Source organism: Sorghum bicolor, chromosome 6 (genome assembly GCF_000003195.3).
Source record: "Sorghum bicolor cultivar BTx623 chromosome 6, Sorghum_bicolor_NCBIv3, whole genome shotgun sequence".
NCBI classification, from domain to species: Eukaryota; Viridiplantae; Streptophyta; class Magnoliopsida; order Poales; family Poaceae; genus Sorghum; species Sorghum bicolor.
This window is the reverse complement of record NC_012875.2, coordinates 50,323,910-50,337,023: the sequence shown is the minus strand read 5'-3', so window position 1 is coordinate 50,337,023 and position 13,114 is coordinate 50,323,910. Positions and strand designations below refer to the sequence as shown.

General features: G+C 46.0%; 3 protein-coding genes across 6 annotated transcripts; 1 reads left to right on the top strand and 2 right to left on the bottom strand.

Annotated features, from left to right (window-relative positions):
- Positions 375–3,399, bottom strand: LOC8064451 (diphthine methyltransferase homolog). Of its 3 annotated transcripts, none has more exons than XR_002454118.1 (3): positions 2,917–3,399; positions 1,106–1,904; positions 375–741 (listed from the first exon to the last, which is right to left on the bottom strand). XR_002454118.1 is itself a non-coding variant. In XM_002446716.2 (2 exons), exons 1-2 carry the CDS (start codon positions 3,233–3,235, stop codon positions 1,189–1,191), a joined length of 1,035 nt encoding a protein of 344 aa, XP_002446761.1. In that variant the 5' UTR covers positions 3,236–3,399; the 3' UTR covers positions 558–1,188. The 3 variants fall into 3 exon arrangements, 1 of the variants encoding a protein (XP_002446761.1); XR_002454117.1 differs by having other exon boundaries at positions 558–922; XM_002446716.2 differs by having other exon boundaries at positions 558–1,904.
- Positions 3,311–5,866, top strand: LOC8075905 (2-phytyl-1,4-beta-naphthoquinone methyltransferase, chloroplastic). 2 transcript variants are annotated; one of them, XR_002454119.1, is made up of 9 exons: positions 3,311–3,560; positions 3,673–3,737; positions 3,835–3,925; positions 4,029–4,117; positions 4,250–4,383; positions 4,470–4,531; positions 4,703–4,802; positions 5,108–5,518; positions 5,674–5,866. XR_002454119.1 is itself a non-coding variant. In XM_002448096.2 (8 exons), exons 1-8 carry the CDS (start codon positions 3,402–3,404, stop codon positions 5,206–5,208), a joined length of 801 nt encoding a protein of 266 aa, XP_002448141.1. In that variant the 5' UTR covers positions 3,311–3,401; the 3' UTR covers positions 5,209–5,585. The 2 variants fall into 2 exon arrangements, 1 of the variants encoding a protein (XP_002448141.1); XM_002448096.2 differs by lacking the exon at positions 5,674–5,866 and having other exon boundaries at positions 5,108–5,585.
- LOC8064450 (GDSL esterase/lipase LTL1) lies at positions 5,882–10,584 on the bottom strand. The gene is made up of 4 exons (XM_002446715.2): positions 10,091–10,584; positions 9,737–9,979; positions 6,632–6,884; positions 5,882–6,510 (listed from the first exon to the last, which is right to left on the bottom strand). Exons 1-4 carry the CDS (start codon positions 10,469–10,471, stop codon positions 6,200–6,202), a joined length of 1,188 nt encoding a protein of 395 aa, XP_002446760.1. The 5' UTR covers positions 10,472–10,584; the 3' UTR covers positions 5,882–6,199.

The following is a 13,114-nucleotide window of genomic DNA, read 5'->3' as shown; positions in this document are numbered from 1 at the left end:
CCCTCTTGTATACCAGCACAAGCTGATGAGTCCCCGAGACCCCGACACATCAATTTTGGAGAAGAAGAAAAACTACGAGAAACCCAGTACGCCGCCGTACGCAGTCGTCGTTTGTCCCCAGGCCCCCTCAAGACATGTCAGCAGCCAGCGTCATCGAGAGCGGAACCCTGTCCACCGAAAAATATGCAGGCTCGTTTGTCTGCTTTCTCTAGCCGCGGTCGTGATAATAACCGACTGCCATAATAAGTGTGAGATGTTCCCCTGATTCTCTATATGATTTTAGTCCAGCATAATTTACCGGCAAAACTTACACACCAAGTATAAGTTTTTTCAAGAAAAAACTCCCTATCAATACACTGAGGCCTCATTTGCTTCCCCTTGCTAAATTTTAGTCAACTAAAATTATTTTAGCTACTCTTGGGTGACTAGTGGGACTAAACTATTTTAGTTCTTTTTAGTCAATGTGTTTGGAAGTTTAGACAGGCCAATTTTCATGTTTGTGCATGAACTGGTTTGTTTTTGCTGGTACAGAAATACAAAATGTTGACACTAATTCATTTTTTTCAAAAACCACGGCCATTGCTAGTTTTCCTTCATTTCAGATGCTAGTTTCTGAACCCGAAAAAAAAGAGAGTTGCCAATTGAGAGGAAATAACCATGTCCACAGATAATTTGGCACAAAAAAAAAATCTATGAAGCTACCAAGTGCAATCCACATCACAAGCTTGAAAAACTGGTAGCCTACAGAGAGAGCATTTGTGATGTCACATCAGTTGCCAAACATCAAACTGTGTCCATTCTCCATGAATACAGTTGTGGTAATCCAATGAGCATTTCTTTTGTACGTCATAAACAGGATAAAGAACACAGACATCTTTGAGCCAGTTGGAAAAGAATCCGGTCAAGTATGTTTTTCTGATATCTAGACCACAAAAAAAAACAATTTTCTAATCGATTATATAGCATCAAAAGAAAAATTCAAGGTTTTGCAGTGAGGAAGCTGGTAACAAATACTAATATCAATGAGCCTAATTGAAAACAAGCATAAAGTCCCCTATAAGCTCATGCATGACTTCAGTAAGTAAGCATAAGTTGAAAGAGCTACCTGAATGAAATTATACTGGTTCATTGAGGTAATAACTTCATGGCGTAGTCATGCTTGAATTGAGTACAATGAAGCTTTATGCTTTAAAGCTCAGCTAGATTCTCTGGTTGCCACACACGGAGAAGGCGATCATAAAACGAACAAGTAGCAACAACTGAAGAATTTCCATTCTGCTCCACCTGTTCACTTTTCTGCCAATCTGCACCATATGCTAAGGACTCATGCTTGCAATATGTTTCCATTATCCTAGCATCTCCAGAACCTACTTTAACAATGGCAAACCCATTGTGCATGCACGCAGCCAATACAACATCTGCAATATTAGGATGATACTTCATCCTCCACACACCACCTCCTAGATTTATCAACTTTTCATTGACAGGTTTTGCCATAAATCTCATGTCCCAAACTCTGAGAAATTCATCATAACTCCCAGTAAGTAGCATGTTCCCCTCCAATGCATTCTGTGCAATACAACAGACGCCCATCTTATGAGACTTTTTGTTTTGAAAAACAATGTTTGGCGGGCTTTCTCTCAAGTCCCAGCAACTGAAACAACAGTCATCTGATCCACTGTACAGCAAGTGTGGCCTTGTACGATCAAAATAACATGTCCAGACTTCGAACTGATGTGCAGTCCACTGTTCTGATATCTCCAGCCGGTCCTCTCTGACTGAAACCACAGACAGTGAGCCATCTGATAATCCAACAGACAGAGACTCAGCAGTTTGGTTCCAGTCCACATACAAGCACATTGAAGAAGAAATATCTTCAGCAGAGACATCGTTGAAGACAATATCTGTGTAATTTAGTGACAGAAAGCACTTGAGTTTAGCCCAGAAGATATGCAATAATACATGTTGGACTACAGATGTGACAAATATAAAGTCTTTAAACTCTGTTGCATAGCCTTGTTTAGTTCACCCCAAAAACCAAAAACTTTTCAAGATTCCCCGTCACATCGAATCTTGCGGCACATGCATGGAGCACTAAATATAGACGAAAATAAAAACTAATTGCACACTTTACCTATAAATGGCGAGATGAATCTTTTAAGCCTAGTTACTTCATGATTGGACAATGTTTGTCAAATAAAAACGAAAATGCTACAGTAAAAAGTTTTCGGAACTAAACGAACCCACTTCATGTCAGAGACCAATATAATACTTCCTCCATCCCAAATTGTAAGTCATTCCAAGAATCTTAGAGAGTCAAACTTTTCTAAGTTTGACCGAATTTATATGATAAAATAATTATTATTATGATACCAACTAAATATCATTAGATTCTTTCTTAATTATATTTTTATAGTATACTCACTTTACGTTACAATTCTTAGTATTTCTCTCTATAATTTTGGTCAAACGTAAAAATACTTTGACTCTCCAAGATTCTTGGAATGACTTACAGTTTGGGATGGAGGACTCGAGCACACATGAAGACAAGTTCTGATCTAGGAAAAAAACTATTTATAAAGATACTTGTGCAAGAGCACAAGATTGCTTTATCACCAATCAACTGGAAGTTACCTTTCTTTTCTAATATGAGGCAATGACAACTACAGAACTACTAACAGCACACAGTTGAAACATTAAACAACTCATTCCGCATCTAGATTAATCTTCGGTATGACTACTCAAGTCAAACTGTAATTCAAATGCCAATATCTTAAAATGAAGGGATGCATAACTCCTGAATTGCAAAATGGTGCAAATGTTTCTGGAAGCATCAATCATAGCTTAGCAAGTGCATACCGGCATCTGTCCAACTTTAACGAGTAAAAAAAAATTAATGCAAAGACAAAAAGTAACCTGTGTCCGAGCCGTCCTCCTGCTCAAGGCGCCGGAGCGCGAGGCGGCCGTGGGCATCGGCCTGCGCGAGCAGCGGCGACTTGGGGCTCCACTTCATATCAAAGATGCCGGCGGTCTCCACAGTATGCAGCAGCTGGAGCCTCCGGGACGCGTCCTCCGAGGCGGCGTCAACGGAGAAGATGGATATGGTGCCCGCCCGGTCGCGCTCCTGCTCCTGCAGCGTGTAGGTGGCGGCGGCCAGCACGTGGCGGAACGGGCGGTGTGGGCAGAACTCCACCGCGTCGGCGTTCCCGCCGAGGTAGCACGAGCCCAAATCCATCCCCAAATCTATCGCCGTCGGCGGCGGGCGGCGGCGGCAACAGGAGTGTCAGAAATCGTTTGGCAACTCACGCGGCGGGGGCAAAATAGTCAAACCGTTCTCCACGTCTGGCCGTAGAGACAGCAACATATCCTAATCACGATTCGGGGGCAAGCGAACGGACACGATGGTGGCCTTGACCGCGGGGATTTCCGTAGCCGCCGGCGTCGTGTTCAGCCCCGCCGGCCGCCGGCGCGGCCGCGGCCCCGACGCCTTTCGCTGCTCGGCCTCCTCGGCCGGCGAGCGGCAGGCCCTCTTCAGCCGCATCGCCCCCGTCTACGACCTTGTTCGTACCTCCGCCCTCCTCTCATCCCCTCGTTGCTTCTACGAAATTAGTACTGCAGATAGCAATGCCATGATGTGTTGCTGACGACAACACGTTCCTGGGTTCCTTGCAGCTGAACGACGTGCTCAGCCTGGGACAGCACCGAACGTGGAAGCGCATATGCGTCTCTTGGTCGAGGTATAATGCTAGTGCTAACTGTAGTAGATAAGCAGTGTGAATCAAAATGGCATGTTCTACAATCGGTTGATGCAAAACTTTGCTCCTATGGAGTTAGAGTGAAGATGGGGGATCGAGTTCTTGATCTCTGCTGCGGGAGCGGGGATTTGGCATTCCTGCTGTCTCAGAAGGTCGGCTTAGATGGAGAGGTTGGTGTTGGATTCGCTTATAGTATTCAGACTTCAGATTAGCTAGGCGATTTTGTTTTTCCCCACTGGAAATCTTATCATCATTTTCACCCAACTGAAACAGGTGATGGCTGTTGATTTTTCGAGGCAGCAACTACAGACTGCTGCTGACCGTCAGGAGCAACGCTGGAAGCTGTGTTACAAGAACATCAAGTGAGCATCCTCAATGTGAGGGTTTGCAGAGCAAGAACATCCTGTGATTTCAGTTGAATAGTTTGTGTGCTTTACTAGCAAATGCGCTATGGCGTTATGTGGTTTACCTGCATCTGACACTGGCACTTGCAGATGGATCGAGGGTGATGCACTTGATTTACCATTCACAGACTGCTACTTCGATGCTGTAACAGTTGGCTACGGATTGCGCAATGTGGTTAATAAATCGAAAGCAATGCGAGAAATATATAGGGTCCTGAAACCAGGTTCGGTACAGGTTAAAATTTTGTTTAAGTTTTGCTTTGTTAGCAATCTGGATAATTTTTCTGAGCTAGGTTTTACTGGACCACAGGATCAAGAGCCTCTATCCTTGATTTTAACAAGAGTTCATCACTTTTCACGGCATCATTACAGGTAAAATGTCAGCCAATCTTGAGAGTAGTATTTGAAGTTGGCGTACACATGAATTTGACTTGTGTTCAATTTCCCTGGCAAATATCAATTCTTCATTATTAATGTCATTGTAGCAAAGTCAGACCATATGTCTCACTGACCAGATTGGTGTTTCCGTTTTCTCTTGGACAGAGTTGGGCGATAGACAACGTTGTGGTTCCTTTAGCTAGTGGCTATGGACTGACTGAAGAATACAAGTACTTGAAAAGCTCCATAGCACAGTATCTAACAGGTATCGTTTATTTCCTTCTCAAAGAACACATCCGTGAAAGAGCATGGTATTGTCTGCCATTCTGGTGGTAGAGCTACACACAGAGATACTCATCTCACTATTCTCACTCTTGGACCGATGAGGTACAAATACAACATGACACCATTTTTTTCTCCCTTTTCACACTGGACCACGACATTTATTTTGTCACAAAATTTGCACTTTGCTGGTCTGGGCAATGGAAGTGGTTTGTAGTACCAGTTAGTGACCCTATACCCTAGCACAAAATTACATCTAGCTTATGTTTTTCTCTCTTTTCTTTTTAGGAGAAGAGTTGGAGAAATTAGCTAAAGAAGCTGGGTTCTGTGCAGCGAAGCACTATGAGCTTGGTGGAGGGCTTATGGGAAATCTAGTAGCAACTCGATGAGTAGAATATATAAAGGAAACTCGAGTCTTATGATTCCTCTGCTTCATTTTAGCTGATTGTATGCTCTTCTATGTATCCACCTGTAGGCTCTTCTATGTATCCACCTATCATGTTTTGCCGATCCCAGATGAAGTTGTGGACAAATGTTGATTCCAGAGGGGCCTGAATGGCTGAATATCACTGTCTGCTGTTTGAGCCTGTGCTTCTGTAGTGCATCAACGTTTTGACCACAATCAGATGGACCGAAACGCGGACGCATGCCTGTGCAGATTATACTGGCATGCTGTTCTGCAGCACTGGAGCATCCAAGGTTCTTAATTATGCAATGCCTTAGAGCATGCAGGCATTCCAGCTTTTCACTGCATTGCTCATTTGCTCAGAACTGAATCCTTTTCAGCTTTTCACCGCAATGCTTACAGCATTTACTCTGAACTGAATCTTTCTGCCCTCAATACATTGCTGCAGTCCTCTGCCCTCCGGTTCTCTGCTTGGTCCCCATTACGACGAGCGAGATCTGTTCTACTCGGTGCTCAGCGATGATCATCTTCATAGCTGCTACCTACTTCGCTGCCATGGTATGGTACACATGTATAATTCTGGCCAACAAACCAGCCACCAAAATATACATTGACAATGAATTCTCGGTACCTCGTACCAAAGTTCAGGATCTCACTACAAAGTGCAATAAATTTCTTGAATTAATCGGACGGACTACTAATCTCAGAAGTTCCTAACTAGCCCTGCCAAACAATCTGCTTGAACAAATAAAGAAACTTAAGACAATTATACAGAACCCACTCTAAGGCTTAATTCACCAGTAATTCACGTCATCTAAACCACAAAAAGAACACCAATGCCTCTTATCCACCAGCCTCATGAACATACAGAAAATCTCTTGGTGTGAGCCAACCAATGACCAACTTATACTAGTACAAAGTAGCTATGTTTGTCGTAGTAGCTAGTAGCTGCCAGTGCCCGGAAGGGATCACGGTCACGGATGGACGTCAGCTAGCCAGGGAGAGATGGGATGGAGCGAGGCAGCAGCAGCAGCAGCAGGTAGGCCTAGTCCCTGCTGTGTGTTGTCCATGGCGAGGATGGTGCTGATGTTCATGGGGGTGATGTGGTCGGTGGAGCCGTGCATGAACTGGCCGACGATGATCCGGTTGGCGCGCTCCGTGGGGTGGAACGCGTCCCAGTACGCGTACACGTCCCGGTTGGGGCACACGTTGGACGCCGGCGTGCACAGCCCGATCCCGTTGTACGGGCCCTGACCGCAGCACGCCACCTTGGACGTCACGAACCCTGCAACCACAGCAGCAGCAGCAGCATCATCATCAGATCGCGGCCATGCCTGCCTGCTACGCTCTCTAATCTGATCTGATCTGATTTATAAACAACATAGAAGAAAACACAGCTACAGTACCGTAGTCCTGCGGGTTGAACATGAAGTCGAAGCTGACCCGGTTGGTGTTGGCGGCGATGAAGACGTCGCCGCCGATGTCGGCGTTGAGCTGGGAGAGCATCTGCACCAGCTGCGGGTTGAAGAGGTCGGCCGCCTCCGTGAGGTCGCGCGCGCACTCGCCGTCGATGCTGTGCATGGCAAGCTCCGCCGGCACGCACCCGATCATCCCCGTGCCCGTCACCACCACGCGCCGGGCCCCGAGCTCGTACAGCCGCTGCAGCAATGCGCGCGCCCACAGTTCCGTGTTGTCAGGACACGTCACGTCGTCACAACTACATACGTACTCGCAAAGCACTGGTCCCTAATAAAGTAATAAGCACGAGCCCATTGACGAAAACGTATGCTGCGTGCGCGCGGGTGCACGACGAGGGAGGGACGACTGTTGTTGCATGTGGCGAATTGGCTGTCGACTGGCGAGAAGTTAAATAGCACCCAACCACCTAGCCTCTACGGGTACACCGTACACCAGTAAAACTGTCACGCTATAACAGTCTAATAATACGCGGCCCTTTGACGCATGCCTGATGACACAGCCTGTGCGTGCGTTGTTTCACATATGAATTATTGACAGTCTAATAATAGCCAGCTGAATTTTTACTGCGGGGATCAGGTCAGTGTTGTTCTTCAGGCTTCATGCAGTGCGGGCTCGGTACATGGCGTGGCTACTACTGACCAGTGACCACCAGTGTGCAGAGAGAGTGTGAGCAGGTGAGAGCACACGCATTCCACCAGAGGCGCAGAACATGGCAACATATATACTGACACCGTTGTTTGTGGTCTGAACCTGTAGAGCAGTGGGCTCATTGTTGTTTTGTATGCATTGGTTGACACTTGCATTGGTGGGCTGTAATAGGGCTTCCTTTTGCCTCTGTGTAGCGGAACTCTGGTCTAAGTATCCTTTTGTAAGGTTGTGCCATAAGCGTTCACTTGTGAGCGTGAAGGCAGAGATGTTTATTTCGTAATCTAAAAAAATATACTGACACCGTCGTCAAAATTTCACTGCTCCCTCGAAAACAACGGGGAATTCTTTTGTAGCGCGAGATGCCTGCCACTACTACTCCTTGTCATTGAACCCATGAATGGATGGATATGGGTCGTATGGATCTGCGGCAGTGAACTCTGCTAGACTGGTACGACGATCTGCTCCTTTTTCCTTTCGGGCCTTGTTTAGTTCTGAAAAGTGAAAACTTTTCGGAACTGTAGCACTTTCGTTTGTTTGTGACAAATATTATTCAATCATGGACTAACTAGGATCAAAAGATTCGTCTTGTGATTTACAGCTAAATTGTGTAATTAGTTTTTGTTTTCATCTATATTTAATGTTTCATGCATGTGCCACAAGATTCGATATGACGGAGAATCTTGATTTTTTTTTGTTTTCAGGGTGAACTAAACAAGGCCTCAGTTTCACAGTGCAGCACTGTGGGACATTTTTGTGTTGCTAGTTAGGCCTTGTTTACTTCAAAAAATTTTTGCAAAATATGAATAGTAGCATTTTCGTTTGTATTTGACAAATATTGTCCAATTATGGACTAACTAGGCTCAAAAGATTCGTCTCGTCAATTCCGACCAAACTGTCTAATTAGTTTTTATTTTTATCTATATTTAATACTCCATGCATACGTCTAAAGATTCGATGTGACGGGGAATCTGAAAAATTTTGTAAAATTTTTGGGAACTAAACAAGGCCTTAAAGGACCATGTGGATTGGAGTGGATTCATGTGCAGCCAAACAAAGCCTAATGCAGGACAACGTTTGTTTTGCATCCTTCTACGGAGAGAGCACGCCTTAAGCTTGCACTACAAGAAGAGTGCAGTGCCATTTTAGCTAGTACTTAGGCCTTGTTTAGTTCCCAAAATTTTTCAAGATTTCCCATCACATCGAATCTTGCGGCACATGCATGAAGTATTAAATATAGACGAAAACAAAAACTAATTACACAGTTTACCTGTAAATCACGAGACGAATCTTTTGATCCTAGTTAGTCTATGATTGGATAATATTTTCCACAAACAAACGAAAGTGCTACAGTGGCAAAATCCAAAACTTTTCCCAAACTAAACAAGGCCTTATATGAAGCTTCGTATAAACAAACATATAGGTACAGTAGTTGTTTGTTCTGCTGAACAGCACGGCCCTGTTTAGTTCACCACCCAAAAATTTTTCATCCATCCCATCGAATCTTTAGACACATGCATGGAACATTAAATATAGATAAAAAATAAACTAATTACACAGTTTAGTTGAGAATCACGAGACGAATCTTTTAAGCCTAGTTATTCCATGATTAGCCTTAAGTGCTACAGTAACCTACATATGCTAATGACAGATTAATTATGCTTAATAAATTTGTCTTGTAGTTTCCTGACGAGCTATGTAATTTGTTTTTTTATTAGTTTGTAAAAACCCCTTCCGACATCCTTCCAACACATCCGATGTGACACCTAAAAAATTTTCGTTCCCAATCCGACCTTAAATACCATACCGACACTGGGGGCTGCAATTGCGGGTTTGGAGTCTTGCTTCCTAGGGAACATATCAGACTGCCACTCAAACTGGTCATCAAGGGTTTTGGCACTTCTCATCGGCTCATGCCTGAAAGGCTGAAACTACTGAAACTCTGTGCAGAACCTGTCTTGTACTACACTTTGGTATGGAGCAACACAGTGAACTACTAGAGAGGCCGGCCATGCCAGTTACTTAGAACACGCGAAGCATTCACCTGCTACTGTTTTGTGTCCCGTTCCCGGCTTCACGGAATACAACGCCAACAGTCAGCTAGCTACGGACCCATATTTTCTTGCTTCTATTTGAGTCAGTACGCAGCCATTTTTTTTATTCCTTCCCTTCCTACGGTTGCGGCATTATTATCCTTTCACTCAATTTTGTACGTACTGTACTGGAAAACTTGGGTAATATGTTTATTTCTTCCAGTTCTGCTAAATTATCTCTATTTTTTTCTGGGAGTTATTATATACCTTTGCATAGTTTAGCTTTGAGACTAATTTATGTTTGATGCAAGCATAGGTAGCGCTGGAATTTAAAGAGAGTTGATGGAATATTACCGTGAGGATTTTCCTGTACTCGGAGATGAGGTAGGGGACGTAGTCTTGGATGGCAAACTGGCGAGACCGGACGGAGAATGGCACCAGGTAGTAGTTGTTGACGAAGTCGTTGCCGCCGAGCGTGATGAGCACGAGCGCGTTGTTGACGACCTGCCTCGCCGCGTCCTCGCCGACGAACTCGGCCAGCCTCTGCTGGTAGTCCTGGAAGTTCTGCAGCTGCTGCCCGATCCTGATGATGTTCACCTGGGCGCGCGATGCACCAAAAAAGACATCCGCTGTTGTTAGAATGCAGCAAAACGACGACTGACAATTGGCAGGCAAGGGACCGGCACTCGATCGAGTTCGTGTTCTTACGAATTGTATGCCGGTGTCGTTGAGGATGCCGACGCCGGCGGAGGCGAAGTTGGCGCCGACGAGCAGCTGGTCGCCGCGGAGGTCCGGGCTGAGGTACGGCAGCGCGGGCTGGGAGCCGAGGTGCTCGCTGATGATGTCCGGGATGTTGAGCCCGTTGGAGAACCTCCCCGTGGGCATGTGCGTGGGGAAGTCGATCCCGTACGGCGGCGCGTCGGCGCGCGCCGTGGTCATCAGGTAGTTGTTGTTGCCGTTGTCGACCAGGGAGTCCCCGAACACGAAGAAGGCGCGCGGCGCCGCCGCGGACGCCGACGCCACGAGGAGCGCCACCACCACCGCCACGGGGACGACGACGAGGAAGGTCACGAGCAGAGGAGCGTCCATCGCGCGTGGAGTGGAAGGGCCGGGGCTTCGTTTCGTTCGGACACTCGCTCACACAGTCACACTGACGAGACGAGAGTGAGGTCGAATTGATTGATTGATGGAATGGAATGGACGCGATCGAGCGGCCAAGTGGCAGTGCCGTGGCGGTGTCCCTCTTATAGACGGACGGAGATCGGAGAGAGGCCGGGCGCGAGCGCGAGTTAAAGACGGACGGGGACGGAGGCCACAGTTCACAGTTGGGTTAGCAGCGGGCAGGGGACGGACAGGCTGAGCAATTGCGTGCTGGGCTTTGCGCTCGCTCCGCCTCCGCGAGGACCACAGGGAGGGAGGGACGGACGGACGGACGGGGAGCTAGCGCCGGGACGTGCTAGGCAGCGTCGGCGTCGCTGTCTCGCGGATCGGATGCACGGTGGGTTAGTTGGGTGGCAGTTAAATGCGGTGCTTTGGCGCGTGGCGTAGGCGGCCGTGCGTGACATGGCTGATGATGGGGGTAGCCGGTAAGCCGGGTAGGTTTGCCTCGGATCATGTGCGGGGGTGCAGTGCGCCAGTGCACTGCCACGTACAGTAGGATAGAAGGCGGCAAGGCTCCACTGGCGGCGGCAGAGAAGAGTCGCTCGGACATGAAAGCCGGCGCCACAAAAGGGAATCCCTTTTTTCTGTATGCGGATGGGTGTGTCCAGGATTATCCGAATTCAAACGCAGGGAACTTGTCCTCCCTTTTGGTTGGGTATCAAACTACCAACGTGAAAGCGTGATGGAGAGACACCGTCACATTACCTAGCTCGGTGCGTACAAGAAATGGTGCAGTTGCCATACTCCTATATACTAAGGAAGTGGTGCGTTACATAGTTATTATACGTTACCGAAAGAAGAAGATAGGAGGACGACGATTTGAAATCAAAAGGACGGACAGCACAATGCAAGCCGTCATTAAAACGGTAGTTAATGGGCATTTAATCACATGCTGAGGAAGGATGCCCAGTACCAAATTTTAAACTGAGAGCCTGTTCGTTTGGTTGAAAAATCGTAGTTAGAAGTATTGTTCGCTGAAAAATTAATCGTAGTTAGAAGTATTGTTCATTAATTTATTGTAAGAGAAAAATAATGTTGAATAACTAACAGATTCGACACAAGCGAATATGGTGAATGGTGATCACAACTTAATTCGTCCTGCACCTCCGTAATAGCAGTACCTACCAGTGCCAATAATGCAGTAAGTTGATACTCCTCCCCGTGCAGTAGTACCGAGTCTTCTATTGATATCAGCCATGCATGATCGATCAAACGAAACTCTTGGCCCCGCTTTGCTCAGCACGAACGATCGAACGAACGAAGCGATATCTCGCAAGTCGAATCACGCACTGCTGGCCGGGATTTGCACAGTACACGACTCAAAAAACGCCAAAGCTGTTTTCTCGCTCTCACCAAAAACAGCCCTAACTACTATTCGTAGTACCGGGAGAGGTTTGACAGGTAGGTATACAGTAAAAACGGAGCTTTTTATTTGTTTGTACCCTAACTCCCAGCTGAAAAGTAGAAAAGCTTCCGGCGTGTCCTCCGTTAGTGCTGCACTAGTGCACTGTACTGTTCCAGCAAGAGAGCCGAGAGGTTACGTACGTTTTCCAGCTAGGAATTAGCCGAAATGCACGAGGCTGGCACCCCCCAGCATACTCCCGTCGCGTCTGGTCTGCCGATCGGATCGGATGGATCGATCGATTAACCAACCCGCAGTTTTCATTTACTGCCGGGGGGCTACACTACAGCTGCACAGTGAGTGACTCGCTTCGCAGCGGGCCAGGAAGAGCGCTCGCGGGCCGCTGCGCTGCGCGCGACGCCAAAGCAAAGCAAGCAGCAGCGCCATGTGAAACCCATAAAACCCCCAGTGGGGTAGAAAATTTTTAATGAGCTCCTCCACCCAGCCACCCCCTATGTCATGTCCCTAGCTTAGCTTCTAGAACTTTTTTACTGGTATATATGCTATTATAAGAGTTCAAAATAACTTGTGTATCATCGAAATTTAAAAAAGCTTCTTAGTATCCTTGTATGAAATTTTCTTTCTCCAAGTACCACTTTGATCAATTTTGCTTGTAACAACAGGTATCAAGCCAACGAAAAAGATGATTTCGCCCTCAATTATAAAATGTATCAAAATTTTCATTCTTCCTTAGGTGCCATTATATTTCTATGATTAAAAAAATTCACCTTTTTATCTGTACCATTATGACAAAAAATTTGAATCATAATGGTAGGGAGAAAAGAGTGATTTTTTTGATATAATGGACCTAAGGAAAGAATGAAAATTTTGATGTATTTTATAACCGAGAACAAAATCGTCTTTTCCGCTGAGGAAAGAAAATTTTATATAAAAATACTGAGAAGCTTTCTAAAATTTTAATAATACATAAATTATTTAAAACTTTTATAATAATACACAGCTAAAAAGCTCTAGCTTCTACCACTGCGACAGGGCACAGACATGTGCCGGTGCCTCAACGCGCTCTACTGTAAAAGTGACCGACGCCGGGCACGGTGAGTCGGTGAGGTGAGATCCGCGATTCGGCCCTGTCTGTGCCTGGGCCTTGTTTAGTTGCAAAATATTTTGCAAAATATGAATAGTACTAATTTTGTTTGTATTTGACAAAT